At 49.9% G+C, this 14,568-nt stretch overlaps 1 protein-coding gene across 1 annotated transcript; it reads left to right on the top strand.

Moving 5' to 3' along the window:
* Positions 1–1,216: 1,216 nt before the first annotated feature.
* Positions 1,217–11,509, top strand: Cpsf4l (cleavage and polyadenylation specific factor 4 like). Its single transcript, XM_075990340.1, has 7 exons — positions 1,217–1,319; positions 1,913–1,963; positions 4,134–4,286; positions 8,202–8,297; positions 9,015–9,108; positions 9,732–9,777; positions 11,363–11,509. Exons 1-7 carry the CDS (start codon positions 1,217–1,219, stop codon positions 11,507–11,509), a joined length of 690 nt encoding a protein of 229 aa, XP_075846455.1.
* The last annotated feature ends 3,059 nt before the right edge of the window (positions 11,510–14,568 follow it).

The raw sequence follows: 14,568 nt of genomic DNA, 5'->3' as shown, positions 1-14,568 counted from the left end.
AGTGTGAGTGATCCCAGGCAGCTCTTACTCCAGCCTCACCCAGCTCCCGCGCCATTCCCACTGTGGGCTTATCTCTCCAGCTGTTTTCTTTTCAGATCTGGAGTTCAAAAGAACAAACCTAGGTGTGGCAACCGCAGGAAACAAAACTGGCAGGCTGGATCTTGTCCGCTCAGCCACAGGCCTGGGGCACTGCTTACCTCTCCCTACTGGGTCCAGGGAGGAGAACACTCCGGTTCTGGTTCTGTTGTCCTCAAAGGCCAGTGTGTCCCATAAACAGTGGTTCCAGGAAAGGCCAGGCCAGTTCAGGACCCAGCAAGGGAAGAGGACAGCCTAGTTTAATTAGAGTTTTAAAAATGTTCCTAAAAAAGCTAATTCAGATGTCCTCAGCCCTGCAAGGCAGGGCTGGCATCATCATAATAAAACAACGTCTGCATGGAGATTTCATTTTCAAAGCACTTTGGGGGTGGCTGGGAAGGGGAGGCTCTGGGGTGGCCCAGTGGATTCCTAGCTGGGAGGTCACTCCCCCCCCCAAACCAGCCTTGGGTTGGTTCCACCGGCCAGCCAGCCGAGTTTACAGTTGCGATTGCCTGCAGGGTAAACAAAGGGCCCTTCACGCAACTATTTCCGATTCTTCTGGACTTCATTCCTTTAGTGCTCTTCCAGGAAGAGAGCACACTTGGGGCTTGTCATTCAGTCTGGAAAAGAGGCTCTGAGGGCCTTGTGAGAGGGAAAGTGGCTGGGACCTAAGGGAGAAAGCGTTCCTCTGTCCCACGCCACACCCCACCCGAGGCTCAGGCAGTCGATAGCACTTCTGTGGTAGGTTAGAGCCAGCATCTCCCTTGCTCACCTGTGGCTGTGTCCCCACAGGCACAATGGGAGCCTCAGTTTGGCTATGTTTGGCGATACACAGAGATAAACAGGTGTGAGTCTGCCAATCCCTCCCCACCTGAGGATGGGGATTGTGGGAACAGTGTGGGGGCGTCGGGCCCTGGGGTGCTTGCACCTGCTTGGGTAGGAGGGCTGAGACAGCTGTCAACCCAGTTAAAGAGTCATATGCAGTCACCTAGCCACTAGCCCCCTGAATGAAGAGGTGACCTGGGGGAGAGGCTAGGGGCAAGCACCAGCTAGGGTCTGGCCCCTTAAGTGTTGATGGATTATATAGGGACCACCTGTAGGGGCTCTAGCAACTTGGAGCGATCCCAGTGAGAGACTTAAGATGGAGGAGATCATCGCGGGGCTGGAAGGGTTCACGTTCGCCTTCGAGCAGGATGTGGAATTGCAGAAGGGGACTGGGCTCCTGCCTTTCCAGGGCATGGACAGTGAGTGGCAATGGCCTGGTTCACCTGCTGTCCTTGAAGCTGTCTTCCCTGACTTCCTTCTGTCTGTCCCGTAGGGCTTCTGGGTGGTTCACGGTCCAGGATAGACAGATTTCCGAACTTCTCCCTGGCCTTCAGGGCTTCCTGGCTGCCCCCAAACACTTGCACCTCCCGTCTCAGAGATTTCCTGAGTTTAAGTGGAATTTAGAAGCTGGCTCCAGAAAGCTGGGTGGGGTGGGGGAAAAGGGCTTAGGAAGAGGGTACCTTTGACTAATAATTGCCACAAGAGGGGACAAATGAAAGCTGCTTCGGATGGTAGAAACTGTAGCCAGCACAAGGCCGAGACAGGAGGATTGCTATGAGTTCCAGGCCAGCCTGGACCGCAGAATCAGATCTTGTGTCATAAACAAAGAACCAAGCGAACAACACCGGAAAGCAAGAACCCAAATGTGGTAGCCAGGAAGAATACTTGGGGGGCTCACACAGATCCAAGCCCGTAGGAGGCTTTGGTGGAACTTGCTGAAGAGGAACTTGAGGTGCCTTGGCGGGGTGCTCAGCTCTGGGGAAGCTACCTTCTCCTCTGTTCTCTTCTCCAGAGTCCAGCTCAGCTGTATGCAACTTCTTCGCTAAAGGGCTCTGTGAGAAAGGTGAGTGAGGCCGGTTTAGGCTGGGCAGGAACAGGAATGGCTGCATGGGCCTTGCTGTGTTCAGCCAGGGCCTAGAGAGAGTGTGAGATTTGCACCTGGGGTAGGACAGGATTCAGCCTCCTGAGGAGAGCAGTGGCCTGGAGGTGGCCCACCCCCTGGCATTTGGACTGGGGCTACCCCATTCCCTTCCTTAAAAAATTTTTCTTTAATTATTCATACCTGTGTGTGGTTATACAAACATAAACACGTGTGTCCTTGGAAACCAGAGATGTTAGATCTGTCTGGAACTATAGTTACAGGTGTTTGTGAGCAGCCTGCCGTGGGTGCTGGAAACCAAACTCAGGGCCTTTGGAAGAGCAGCCAGTGTTCTTAACCACTCTATCAGCTATCTCTCCAGCCCCAAACTCCCTTCTTGATGGAGGTAGTGCTGTGCAGGCTTTTTGGCTGTGTTCTCAGGCTTCTGTCTGCCTTACTCTAACCCATCCTCTTCCCAACCAGGCCTCCCCACCTTGAATCAACATGGAAACTAGTGAGTGCCCTTAGGGAGCCTCTGGAGTGCTGGCTACTGCTGTTTAAGGATCTCCCTCTCAAATCCCTCCCCTTGAAGTAGGCTGACTACTCCCAGGCCTCTGGCCTTCTCTTCTGAATTGTGTGTCACTTTGAGGTTCCTCCAATAGAGACATACAGTTGCCAAAATACCTTACCCTTAATGGCTGGGTTTCCCATTCCTCCCCAAAGCCTACCTATAGATCCAGATGGAGAGGCTCTTTAGGAGCATGCCTGGGGAACCCTTATTCTTCTGTTCCTAAAATCCAGGAGGTAGGAGGTCAGGCAAGGAGGACCCCGAGCCTGTTTGTTCACTTTCAGATGGTTGGATGCGAAGGGAAAGGAGCTCACTGATCATTCAGGGCTCTGGGCAACTGGAACCTTCCAGGTCTATTCCAGACAGAGTCTCCGAGGAGTCATTGGACTCAAAGAGATGGCTTCTTTCTTGCAAAGATAGCAAGTTGCTATTGAGGAAGGTCATAGCACTAGGGATGTGCATGGGGAAGGGGGAAGAGGCACTAGAGGGCACTCCGGTCAGGCATGACACAGGTCCTGTTTAGCCACAACCCTCCCTTCTGCTGGCAGTATCTCCTGAATAAAGACACCGAGGTGGTCAGACCTAACTTTTCTAGTGCTTGCCCATTATAAGAATCACCTATTTCATAGCTATGTTCTTCTTTAGTTTTTTTTGTTTTGTTTTGTTTTTTTGAGACATTGTTTCTCTAGCTTTGGAGCCTGTTCTAGAACTCATTCTTTAGGCTGGCCTCGAACTCACAGAGATCTGCCTGTCTCTGCCTCCCAAGTGCTGGGATTAAAGGTGTGCGCCACCACCCGGCGGCTGCATTGTTCTTAACATTTGAAGTCATGAATGCATGCTGAGCAGGTGCTCCGTGGGTAGCCTAACATATGTTAGGCCTGTGATCCCTAGCATGCATGCATACACTGAGCATGCCTGTAATCTCAGCACTCAAGAATTGGGGGCAGAAGGACCAGAAATCCAAGGTCGTTCTTGGCAACATAGTAATTTGAGCCCAGCCTGGGCTACATGAGACCCTGTTTCAAAACATAAGAGAGATGATTCAGCAGGTAAAAGCATTTGCTTCTCTAGCAGAGGACCCTGCTGCAGTTCCCAGCAACCACCCGGCAGCTGACAACAGCCTATATTGCGGTTCTAGGGGATCACATACCTCTTCTGACCTCTGAGGGCTCCTGCACACACAATGTGCACACATACACTCAGGCACACACACAAACACATACAAAGAAAAACAAGAAACCAATCCAAAACATTTCCCCCGCTGCAAAAGTCATGAACTCAACAAGCCCTTATGGTATGCCAAAAGCTGAGCTGTCTATGGTTGTGGGGTGAGGCGACTGCTCTCTTACAGGGGCGGCGGGGCATCCTGGAGGTTCTTGGGGTCTTCTGACTCTGGGAGAGAAGCCCACTGACTCTTAAGAGAGCCTCTTGCCCAGTGTGGTACTCTGACCCCTGTCCCAGCCCTTCCGAGGTTGTGTCCAGGTGATGGACACAGATGACAGAGGTGGCCAGTGGCGGTGTCATAGGCCCTGGGGAGCTCCTCCAGGCAGGTCAGGTGAGGCCTACAGCAGGTGCTGTGTTCTGCAGGGATGCTGTGCCCGCTTCGACATGAGAAGGGCAAGAAGATGGTGGTGTGCAAACACTGGCTTCGAGGGCTCTGCCGAAAGGCTGATAGCTGTAAATTTCTACACCAGTATGACGTCACCAGGATGCCGGTGTGCTACTTCCACTCAAAGTTCGGTAATGCCCTGCCTGGTCTGTGGGGGTGATGGGTAAGGGTCGAAGAGGCCCGAAAGACCAGCCTTGTCTGTCTGAGCCCAAGCTTCCTGCTTCTCTGAACCCTAAGAAAATTGAACCAAGGCTGGGCCCGGTGCAACACACCTGTAGTCTCAGCACTAGGGAGGCTGAGGCAGGAAAATCAGGAATTCATGGCCAGTCTCAGATACAGAGAAGTTCAAGGGTAGCCTGGACTGCACGAGACTTTGTCCAAAAGCAACAACAACCAAACAACAAACCAAAAGGTCAGTTGTGGTGGGGTATACCTTTCATCCCAGGAGGCAGAGGCAGGCAGATCTCTGGATTTAAAGTCATCATCGTAAACTTCAGGCCAGCCAGTAGGGGCTGGGGAGGTGGTTTGGTGATTAAAAGCACTTCAGCATTTCCAGAGGACCTGGATTTGGTTCCCAGAATCCACACAGCGGCTCATAGTCTCCTAGAACTCCAGTTCCAGGGCATCTGATACCCTCTTCTGGTGCTCTCAGGTTCCAGGAACACACATGCTTCATATACACACATGCAGGCAGGCAAAAACACCCATACACATAAAATAAAAAGAAACAAACCTTTAAATAAAAAATAAAAATAAATAAAGGCTGCAGACCCAAATCTGCCATGGGTTAGTCTCAGCACGGCAGTCAGCTCCAAGGGAAAATAATGTTGTTTTCCACTTCAGGCATGGCTAACCCACACCCAGAGACGGTCAGGAACAGCCCTGAATGACCCACCTCTCAGTCCTACGGGACCAGTCAGGCCTTCTCACATGAGATGCATTTGGTAGCTGCACTCAGAATGGTCACCAGAACCCAGGAGACTCCCCCTGCCCCCGGCTTCTTCCTGTTCTCCTGCTATTTCTAACTTATTTTAGATGAAAATGTCATCTTACCTCCCAAAGTGGAAAGCCTGCATTGCTTGATGGAAAGAGAAGGTCACTGTGTATATAAAGCCACGAAGTTCAGAAGTCTGGTCCCTAAAATTATCTTGTGTGGTCAGGTCTGCTCCAGACTCCCTTGGGGCCTCAAGTCCTTGGTCATCCCAGGAGCTATTTAGGGCAGCCACAGCCACCTTTCCAAACTCACCAAAAGATGGAGCCCATAAATGTTTACCTTCCCAGTGTCAAGTCTACATCTTGGTGTTTGATTAGTTCCAGTGTGGCTGGGATTATCTAGTCCACTGGTTTCTAAACTGAGGGGTTGGAGGAGGGAAGGGGAGAAGAGTGGGAGGAAGGGAGCCTGCTGGATCTGTGGGCCCACCCCTCATTCAGGAGACTTCAGGGCCACACGCCTTGCAGGTAGCTAGTTCCATCAGTGCTGATGGAAAGGGTCCTGGCTACCCTGAAGCTGGCACAGTCTCTCTGGGGATGGGGAGGGGGCAGGCAGGGAAAGTTCATCCCATTCTTCTAGTCCAGCATTCCAGACTGCCTGCTCCAGAGAGCCGAGTCCTGTGGCAGTTCATGAGGGCTGCCAGAATATCTATCCAAAATAGAAGGACAAAGTTTATCTGGAGACAGGTCCCTGAAGCCAGGACATTCACTTAGAAATGTCCTTTTACTCTCTCAGCCCAGGGTTTCTTGTTTTGGTGATCAGATGTGGTACTGGACCATATTTCCCTACAAGTAATTTAGGACAGATGTGTAAACTCATGATTATATGTAAACCAAGGTTTTGCTTTTTTTTTTTTAAAAAGATGTGTTCTGCCTGCATGTATCCCTACATGCCAGAAGAGGGCGCCAGATCTCATTACAGATGGTTGTGCGCCACCATGTGGTGGCTGGGAATTGAACTCAGGACCTCTGGAAGAGTAGTCAGTGTTCTTAACCACTGAGCCATCTCTCCAGTCCAAGGTTTTGCTCTTAACAGTGAGTGAAGGTCTCTAGCATTACACAAATAATTATATAATTATATGCTAGATGTGGTGGTACATGCTTTTAATTCCAGAACTCCAGGGGCAGAGAGAAACAGGCCAATCTCTGTGAGTCTGAGGCCAGCCTGGTCTATTTTGTAGAATTTCAGGCCAGCCAGAATGACATAGCAAGACTGGTTTATATATATGTATATATATGTGTGTGTGTGTGTGTGTGTGTGTGTGTGTGTGTGTGTGTGTGTGTATGTATATGTATATATGGTGCATGCTTTTCTGCTTTTTACCCTAGTATTTTGGAGGTTGAGGAAGGAGGGTTAAAATTCAAAGACTGCCTGAGCTACATAGGTTGTCTTTTAAAAATCATGTATGTATGTACGTGTGTGTATCATTCTTCATTCTTCCTTGTCATGCCGCCTCCACTTTGATACAGGGTCTCATTATGTAGCCCTGGCTGACCTGAAACTCACTATGTAGACTAGGCTGGCCTGAATCTCACTTTGTAGACTAGGATGGCCTCAAACTCAAAAGATTTGTCTGCCTCTGCCTCCTAAGCCCTGGGCTTAGAGAAATGTGCTACTATGGCCTTCAGCAGTGTCTCTATTTAAAAAACAAAAACAAACAAACAAAAAACAACACCCGGCATTCCTTTAAATGGTGGCACATTCCTCTAAACCCATCGCTTAGGAGGCAGAGGCAGGTGGATTTCTGTGAGTTCAAAACCATTCTGGTCTACAAGAGTGAATTCCAGGGCAACCAGGGCTACACAGAGAAACCCTGTCTTAAAAAAACAAAACAAAACAAACCCAAACAAACCAAAAAAAAAAAAAAACCCCAAAACCCCTGCTGGATCAGCAAGTGCTGCAGAGAAAACACGAGAAGTAGACTGACCGGAAGGGGCTTGATGCAACACTGTGAAGCTGTCCTCGCGGTGGGCCAGTACTTTGCCGGAATGACACTGTTTTGGGGTCAGTAATGCCTTGTTCATGGTCTGTAACTAAGCCTAAGAAACTCGCATGCATGCACACACACACGCACTCATACACTCACTCACTCACTTGTGTTGAGGCTTGGGAGCCGGAAAGAACATTTAGAGACAGGATGGCCAACGCTGGAAAGGAGTATGTGCAGTTACAAAGGAGAGTGGAGGCTGGAGTGTTGCTGCCACCTGCTGGCAAGGAGAGGGTATAGCAACATGCAGTGGCTCAAGCGTTCACCAGCTCCATGCTTGAGGTCGTTTTGAGTCCTAAAGAGGCTTAAACCCAGGGGACAGCACTCTACCAAGTTGGCTAAGGATGTGTCACTAAATGCTTTTGGTGTGAGGGCGAACAGATGAGGTACTTGCTTCTCCCTGAAGGCTGGCATTTGCATTTGTGAAATGGAAGGGCTGGGAAGGAACGACAAACGCTTAGGAATCAAGAGACCTCTTCCTCAGGTGAAGCATCGTCTTGGAGAAGAGCCCTGTGTTTAAGCTAACTCTCTGGCAGACCGTATGAAGTTCCTCTTTGCTCCAAAGCGCACAGTCGTAGGGTTTTAGGGAGGGTGAGAGCAGAAACGTTCACAGGTTCTCCAGGGAAAATCAACAGAATGGGCCATAATCTCTCTCCTTCAGATCTGCCTAAGGGAAACCTAAAAGCCACAGAATGCAGGCAGCCTATGCCCAGAAAGCTGTCTCCTTGTGAGAATGCAGTAGAATAAGACTTGGTTTACTGCATAGACAGCACGGCCTAGGCTCACAGCTAAGGGGTGGGTCCTCTGAAAGGGGCCCCACTGGGTCCAACCAGAAGCTCTGCTCTGTCCATGGTATTCCCTCCAAAACACCCCTACCCCTCCTTGGGCTCTGGGAATAGTGGAGGGGAACTTCCTCTTCGAGTGGAAGAGGTCTTCCGAAGATGATGGACAAACAGAAGACGGGCCAGTGGATCCTATGGGAGGGAGGACCCCGGTAAACCAGGTGGGGATGCAGAAGTGGTCAAAAGCATGGACCTGCTTATATACAGAGCGCGACGGGTTTTTCAGGTAACTGCAGCAACAAAGACTGCTTCTTCCTCCACGTGCAGCCAACTCCCAAGCCCCAGGACTGCCCTTGGTACAACCAAGGGTTCTGCAAGGATGGTGAGAGCTCGGCAGACAGGGATGGGATGCAGTGAGGGACGAGGGTTGCCCAGACGGGGATACTCAGCAGGCAAGGAGGAATACTCCCCACCAGGAATTGTGCCATCTACAGGCCCCAGTGGAAAGCCTTTCTGAATTTGTCCGAGGCTTGCACGTCAGTGGAGAAATCTCCTGAGACACTGGGGAATTCAGGCTGGTGTAGGGCATGGGGCTTCCCAGGGAGTGCTGGGGGATTCACAGCCTATCCTTCTCAATGGGTGGATGTGGGACCTTGGCTGAGAAGCCTAGCAGGCTAGGCACATGCTGAAGGCCACTTAAGTTCTACCCTTTGCCCTGCTCCCAGCCAAGCATAGAAGGTAGGGTGCCTGTGGGTCCTGGGACTTATGATCACATGACTTCCAGTGTGATGGGGGAAAGATGGCTCCAGCATGCTCTCGCCTTTTTTTGTGCTGGGGGAAGGTAAAGAAAGGGATAGAACCCTGGGTAACATGATCTACTCCTGCTTTACCACTGAACCACATGCCCAGCCCTTCCCAGAGGCAAGGTTTCTACCCCTGTCTGTCTCCTGGCTTCAGGGACATCCATGGCAGGAAGGCTTATGCACCCTCTTCCCAGTGGAAAGCCTACCGCAGCCCATGTTCTTCCTCATGAACTATTTCATGTTTACTCCCTCCTTGGGAAGGAAGGCTCTCTTGCTGTTTGTTCTCTGTCTACTAGGTCCCCTGTGTAAATACCGCCATGTTCATCAAGTCATGTGTCTCAACTACTTCACCGGCTTCTGCCCCAAGGGACCTAAGTGCCAACTTGGGCAGTAAGTATGATTCTTCCGTTCCTCAATCCACTGGAGCGCTGGGCCCTACCATCTGGATGTAGACCATTCTGGACTTTCCTTTGCCCTTAGTGGGAGATTATGTAGCTAGTGTATCCCTAGTGATTTCCATCTCAATTTTATTTTATTTTTATTTTATGAACATTAGTGTTTTGCCTGCATATATGTCTGTGTAAGGGTGTCGGGTCCCCTGGAACTGGAGTTACAGACAGTTGTGAGCTGCCATGTGGGTGTTGGGAATTGAACCCAGGTCCGCTGGAAGAGCTGTTAGTGCTCTTAACCACTGAGCCACTTCTCCAACCCCATCTCCCTAGTGATTTTTACTGCACTGTTGCTCTCACCCTGGAGGTCTGGGTGCCGTTGGCTGGGTAGACTCCAGCCCTCTCTCTTAACACGTATTCACAATGGGGCATTGTGGAAACATTCCTAGTCACTTCCTGAGTCCTTTGAAGCACTGTGCAGGGCTTAGGGCGAGGACTCCTTCCCTGGTGGCTCTGGAATGGGAAGTCTGCAGCAAGCTAACGAGCAGGACTAGAAGGCTAGAGCTGACTCTAACACACACACTCTCTCTCTCTCCCTTGCCATCCTGTTCCTCCCTCCCTCAGTCCCAAGATGAGTCCAGTCCTGTACCCCAGTAATATGAAGGTAAGTGTAGCCCACATAGTGTTTCCCTCTTTTGGCCCCCACACCTGTCTGGGTTTCCTGGCACTGTGCTGTTCTCAGGAGACCCCACTTTTTTGAGTCCCAGTCCTATAAAAGACACATGTGGTCCCGTGTATGGGGCACCTTGTTGAAATAACCAGGCTAGCTAAGGATAACACAATTATATTCTATTTATTATAAGGGGAAAACTCACGAAACAGGAAATGAGAAATCCAAGCACAGCAATGTCCCGTGGGAAAAGGCGCAGAAAGCGGGCACACGGGAGGTGCACACGGTTTACCCTGGGTCCCAGCACCTGCATACAGTCGTCTGTCATTTCTGCACCCCTCCAAAGGACCCCTCCATAATCTCCCCGAGGCCTTCCTTTTCTCTAGCTGGGTAACACGAGGATGGTTTCTTTCCTTTGCTTGCTGTTATGTTTTTTTGTTATTTATTTACTGTGTGTGTGTGTGTGTGTGTGTGTGTGTGTGTGTGTGTGTGTGTGTGTGTGCATGCATGCCACAGTGGGTGTGTGGAAGTCAGAGAACAACAACAGGGGGCCATTGGTCTTTTCCTGCCACCCGAGTCCCGAGGGCAGAGCTCAGGCCCTCAGGCTTGGCAGAAGGCACTTTCACCCACTGAGTCATCTTGCCACTGACAAAAACCCAGGACTTCCAAATGAAGTCTTCTAAATGAAGACTAGAGCAATTCATAAATTTCCCTGGTTCCTAGGGAGATACATATTATCGCCATTGTTACTAGACATCAGTGAGAACTCACACCAAGGGTCAGCACACTGCTGTCTTCAGATGTCCTGCTCAACAAAAGTCCCCACCCCTGCCTCAATGCTGGAAACTGGATCCAAAGTCCTAGGTGGCTAGGCCAGTGTTCTATTACTGAGCAACAGCTAACATCCCCAGCTTCCTAATGAGTGACTCCCCCTCCTTCCCTCCCGTTTTCTCTCTTTTGAGGTTTTTGTTGTTGTTTGTTTTTTAAAGATATATTTATTTATTATGTATACAACATTCCTTCCCTGTATGCTTGCATGCCAGAAGAGGGCACCAGATCTCATTACAGATGGCTGTGAGCCACCGTGTGTTTGCTGGGAATTGAACTCAGGACCTCTGGAAGAGCAGTCAGTGCTCTTAACCATTGAGTCATCTCTCCTGCCCCATATCTCTTTTCTTTTGTAATTACTGGGAGGCAGGTAACTTCTTCCAAAGGCAGTGTTAGATAAAAGTGTTGATAACACTGTGGAGGTGGAGGCAGAAGGTTCAGGTTCAAGGCCACCCTTGGCTAGTCTAGAATTCGAGGCTAGCCAGAGTCACATGGGACACTGTCTCAAAAATAAAGTGTGTGTGTGTGTGTGTGTGTGTGAATATACTCAAGTCATGTCATATAAAATTCTTGAAAAACTAATTAAAAATACATTGGGAACACCAAAACAAATCAATGCCAGCCCCCCATCTCAAAGCAATCTCTCATGTCAAAATACAAAAACCAGACCCCAAACCTCAGAACCTGGGTATTTGAGTGACCATGTCTACACCGGGAGTCTCTGCAGCACGGGTACCTCCTGGCCCTCTGTCTGCAGCTTGTCAACCAGCCCGGGGATGGAACAGCTCCAGCTTCCTCTGGCAACACTCTAGCAACCCCTTCCCTGGCAAGGTTCACGGTCTACCATCAGAAGAGGCCGGCCCTGCCTCCTGCCTGCAGCTCAAGCTTCCCACCTGCCCTATAGGTAAGTGAAGGAGCCTGCAGGTCAGGGAGAGCACTTTGGTCTCCTGAGGGCTGCAGGGGAGGTGCTGAACATCTAGATGGAGACCATGACTCCACATCTGCAGCAGATGAGGATGCCACGCTGGGGTTCGGGGATGTGAATGGAGAGAACCGAGGGTCTGGTGGGAAGGTGCATGCTTGTAATCCCAGAATGCACCGGGCAGTCTGGAGGACTGCACCAAGTCCGAGGCTCATTTAATCTACTTAGGGAGCTCCAGGCCAGACAAGGTTGTGTGCAGAGTGAGTCCCTGTCTGAAAAGAAAACTGAACTGCTGGGTGTGGTGGTGTGTACCTTTGGTCCCAGCACTCTGAAAGCGGAGGTAGGGGATCTCTGTGAGTTCGAGGTCAGCCTGGTCTACAGAGTGAGTTCCAGGTAATCTAGGGCTCCATAGTAAGATCTTGTCTCAAGATAAATAAGTAGAATACAAAAAATAAACAATGCCTTTATGAGGTAGATTACTGTCTGTCCTGCACTGTGATTTTTCTCTTTAACCAATGATCAGGTGGCACACACCTTTAATCCCAGCACTCGGGAGGCAGAGGCAGGTGGATCTCTGTGAGTTCGAGGCCAGCCTGGTCTACAGAGGGAACTGAATTCCATGACTGCCAGGGCTACACAGAGAAATCCTGTCTCGGAAAACAAACAAACAAACAAAAAAGTGGAGGCAGGAGGATCAAAAGTTTAAGGTCATCCTTGGCTATATAGAGAGGCAACCTGGGCTACAGAAGACCTAGCTTCAAAAAGAAAAAAAAGTACAGTTACACCCAGATGCTGGGTAAGAGGGCAGAACTCTTTATTTTCTTGGAGGTTTGACTTTGAAAAGCACGAACCACCTTGTCTGCAGGATGGGAGCTGAATGGGAATCTGAAGTCTCTCTTTTGGGTCCAGATTCTGCGATTATTCCCAGGCTGGTCTCAAACTATTGTACTTACCAGGTCTTTCCACCTCAACCTTCTGAACAAGACCCCTGTGAGGCTGGAGTAGCCAATAAGTTTTTGTTGTTGTTTGTTTGCTTGTTTGTTTATTTTGAGACAGGGTTTCTCTGTGTAGCCCTGGTTGTCCTGGAACTCACTCTGTAGACCAGGTTGGTCTCGAACTCACAAAGATCCCCCTGTCTCTGCCTCCTGGGGAACTGAGATTAAAGGTGTGAGTCACCACTGCCCAGAGCTGATGAATTCTTTAGAAAACTAGCCCATGGTTCTCCAGACAAGTGGGGACTTTTCTTTGCACAATTCATAAGAAGGCATGACCCTAACTTTCTCTCTTTTCTTCCAAACCCAGGCCACCAATGCCAGTGACGAAGGCTGTACCAGTCAGAGTCATCAAGACCCAGCCTGTAGCACAGGAACTGGAAATCCTCCTAGTAAAGGGGCTCCAATGGCCTTCCCCAGGGAATTCTGCACCCAGTGGTCCAGTGAGCCCCATCACCCAGTGAGATACAGGATGCAGAAACAGCCTACAGCATCTGGCCTATTTCCAACTGCCCTGTGTGTGAACAAGCTGCCAAAAAAAATACAACAGGACCAGAGATCGGCTGACTGTGGGAGGGAGGAGTTATCTGTGAACCAGTAGAGCCAACTGCACTGAACTCAACCAGGTCAGTCAGTGTCCCATATTCATGCTCTTGCTGACTACTCTGGGCCAATGGTCTCAAGAGCTCCTGAAAATGGGCAATCCAATCAAACGGTGGCTTTCAGCCTGACAGCTGCTTCCCAGTATGGTTTGTTTAAATCTGAGAATATATTCTGTGTCTTACGTGAAGTTGTATTAATTCCTTCTTCTTCTTTTTCTTTTCTTTTTTTTTTTAAGGTTGTGACAAAGCAGCTATCTTGGGGTTTATTTTGAGAGGACATAGTCAACCATGGCAGGAAAACCATGGTGGGAGTGTGAACTGGCTGGTTGTGTTGAATCCATTCAAGGAAGCCTAGAAAGAGAAATGCTCAGCTTCCTTCTTTTTCGGATTTGGTCTGGGAATCCAGAACATGGAGAGGGTGCTACCCATGTACTGTAGCATGCTACATGGATTGCGTGGATTCATGGGTTCATGGCCTGTCTTCTCCACTCAGTGAACCCTAACACCTTCGCAGATACATCTGGAGGTGTAGCTCCTAGGTACGCAGCCTAGCTGACATAGATTAACCCTCACCGGGGGATTAGGCCTTGGTATATAGAAAAGGCTTATCCTGCTGAGCTAAGGCAGTGACCAGGACAGTCTCCACCATGACGAAGCAGACACAACAATGCCGTTTATCCACTGGGAAGAAGGGGGCAGCTAAGTGGACTTTTTCAGTACAGAAGAAGGCAGTCTGCAGAAGGTCTAGGTGGAGCATGGCTACCTGGCCTCCTTCAGCATGAGGGCTTTGCCGAGGCAATGCATAACACAGGCCCAGGGGGGCAGTTTGTGTGTTCGGATACCATTTCAAACCACCCTAGGATGCTATGTGATAGCTTTTGGCCATGTAGGAAAACCGCCGAACCTCCTCTAGCCTGCTTCCTCAATCTAGAACTCAAGTAGCCACAACACAGGGCTGTCATACAGGTGAAATGACCCAGTACATGTGACAGAACTCTGCAGGACACGTGGTGGCACGGAGCACTTGGTGACCGTTGCTGTCATGACAAGCATGTCATGACAAAGCTCTAGCATGTCGACGGTGGAGATCACATGTGACCAGCGCCTTTTACTTTCATTTTTAATGGCTTTCAATATTAATGCCTTTCCCTTTGGGAAATTTTGTGTGGGATAAAAATATGTACAATGGTTGTTAGCATCCAGGCAAACACAAACCTGGCCCAGCCCCTTGGGGACCTGGCAGAGACAGAGTGGGCACCCCGTATGCATGGCAGGTAGTACCCTGACTCTAAGCAGGTGCAAAGGTCCTTTTAAGAGACAAGTCTCCCCTACTCCTGTTCTCTTCCTGTTGCTCTAAAGAGGCAAGTAGGTCTCTGCCCCTCCCTCCCTCTCTCTCTCTCACTCCCCCATCTCCCTTTCACCTTCCCTCCCTTCCTCTCTCTCTTCC

The sequence above is a fragment of the Microtus pennsylvanicus genome, chromosome 11 (genome assembly GCF_037038515.1).
Source record: "Microtus pennsylvanicus isolate mMicPen1 chromosome 11, mMicPen1.hap1, whole genome shotgun sequence".
Taxonomy (NCBI): Eukaryota; Metazoa; Chordata; class Mammalia; order Rodentia; family Cricetidae; genus Microtus; species Microtus pennsylvanicus.
This window is presented reverse-complemented; position numbering and strand designations above follow the sequence as displayed.

Bases quoted from the DNA above. Each gene is read 5' to 3' on its own strand.
- Cpsf4l (XM_075990340.1), top strand. From the start codon at position 1,217: ATGGAGGAGATCATCGCGGGGCTGGAAGGGTTCACGTTCGCCTTCGAG. The intron at 4,287-8,201 runs GTAATGCCCTGC...CGGGTTTTTCAG, and splicing joins CTACTTCCACTCAAAGTTCG to GTAACTGCAGCAACAAAGAC. The intron at 9,778-11,362 runs GTAGCCCACATA...CTCTGTCTGCAG, and splicing joins CCAGTAATATGAAGGTAAGT to CTTGTCAACCAGCCCGGGGA.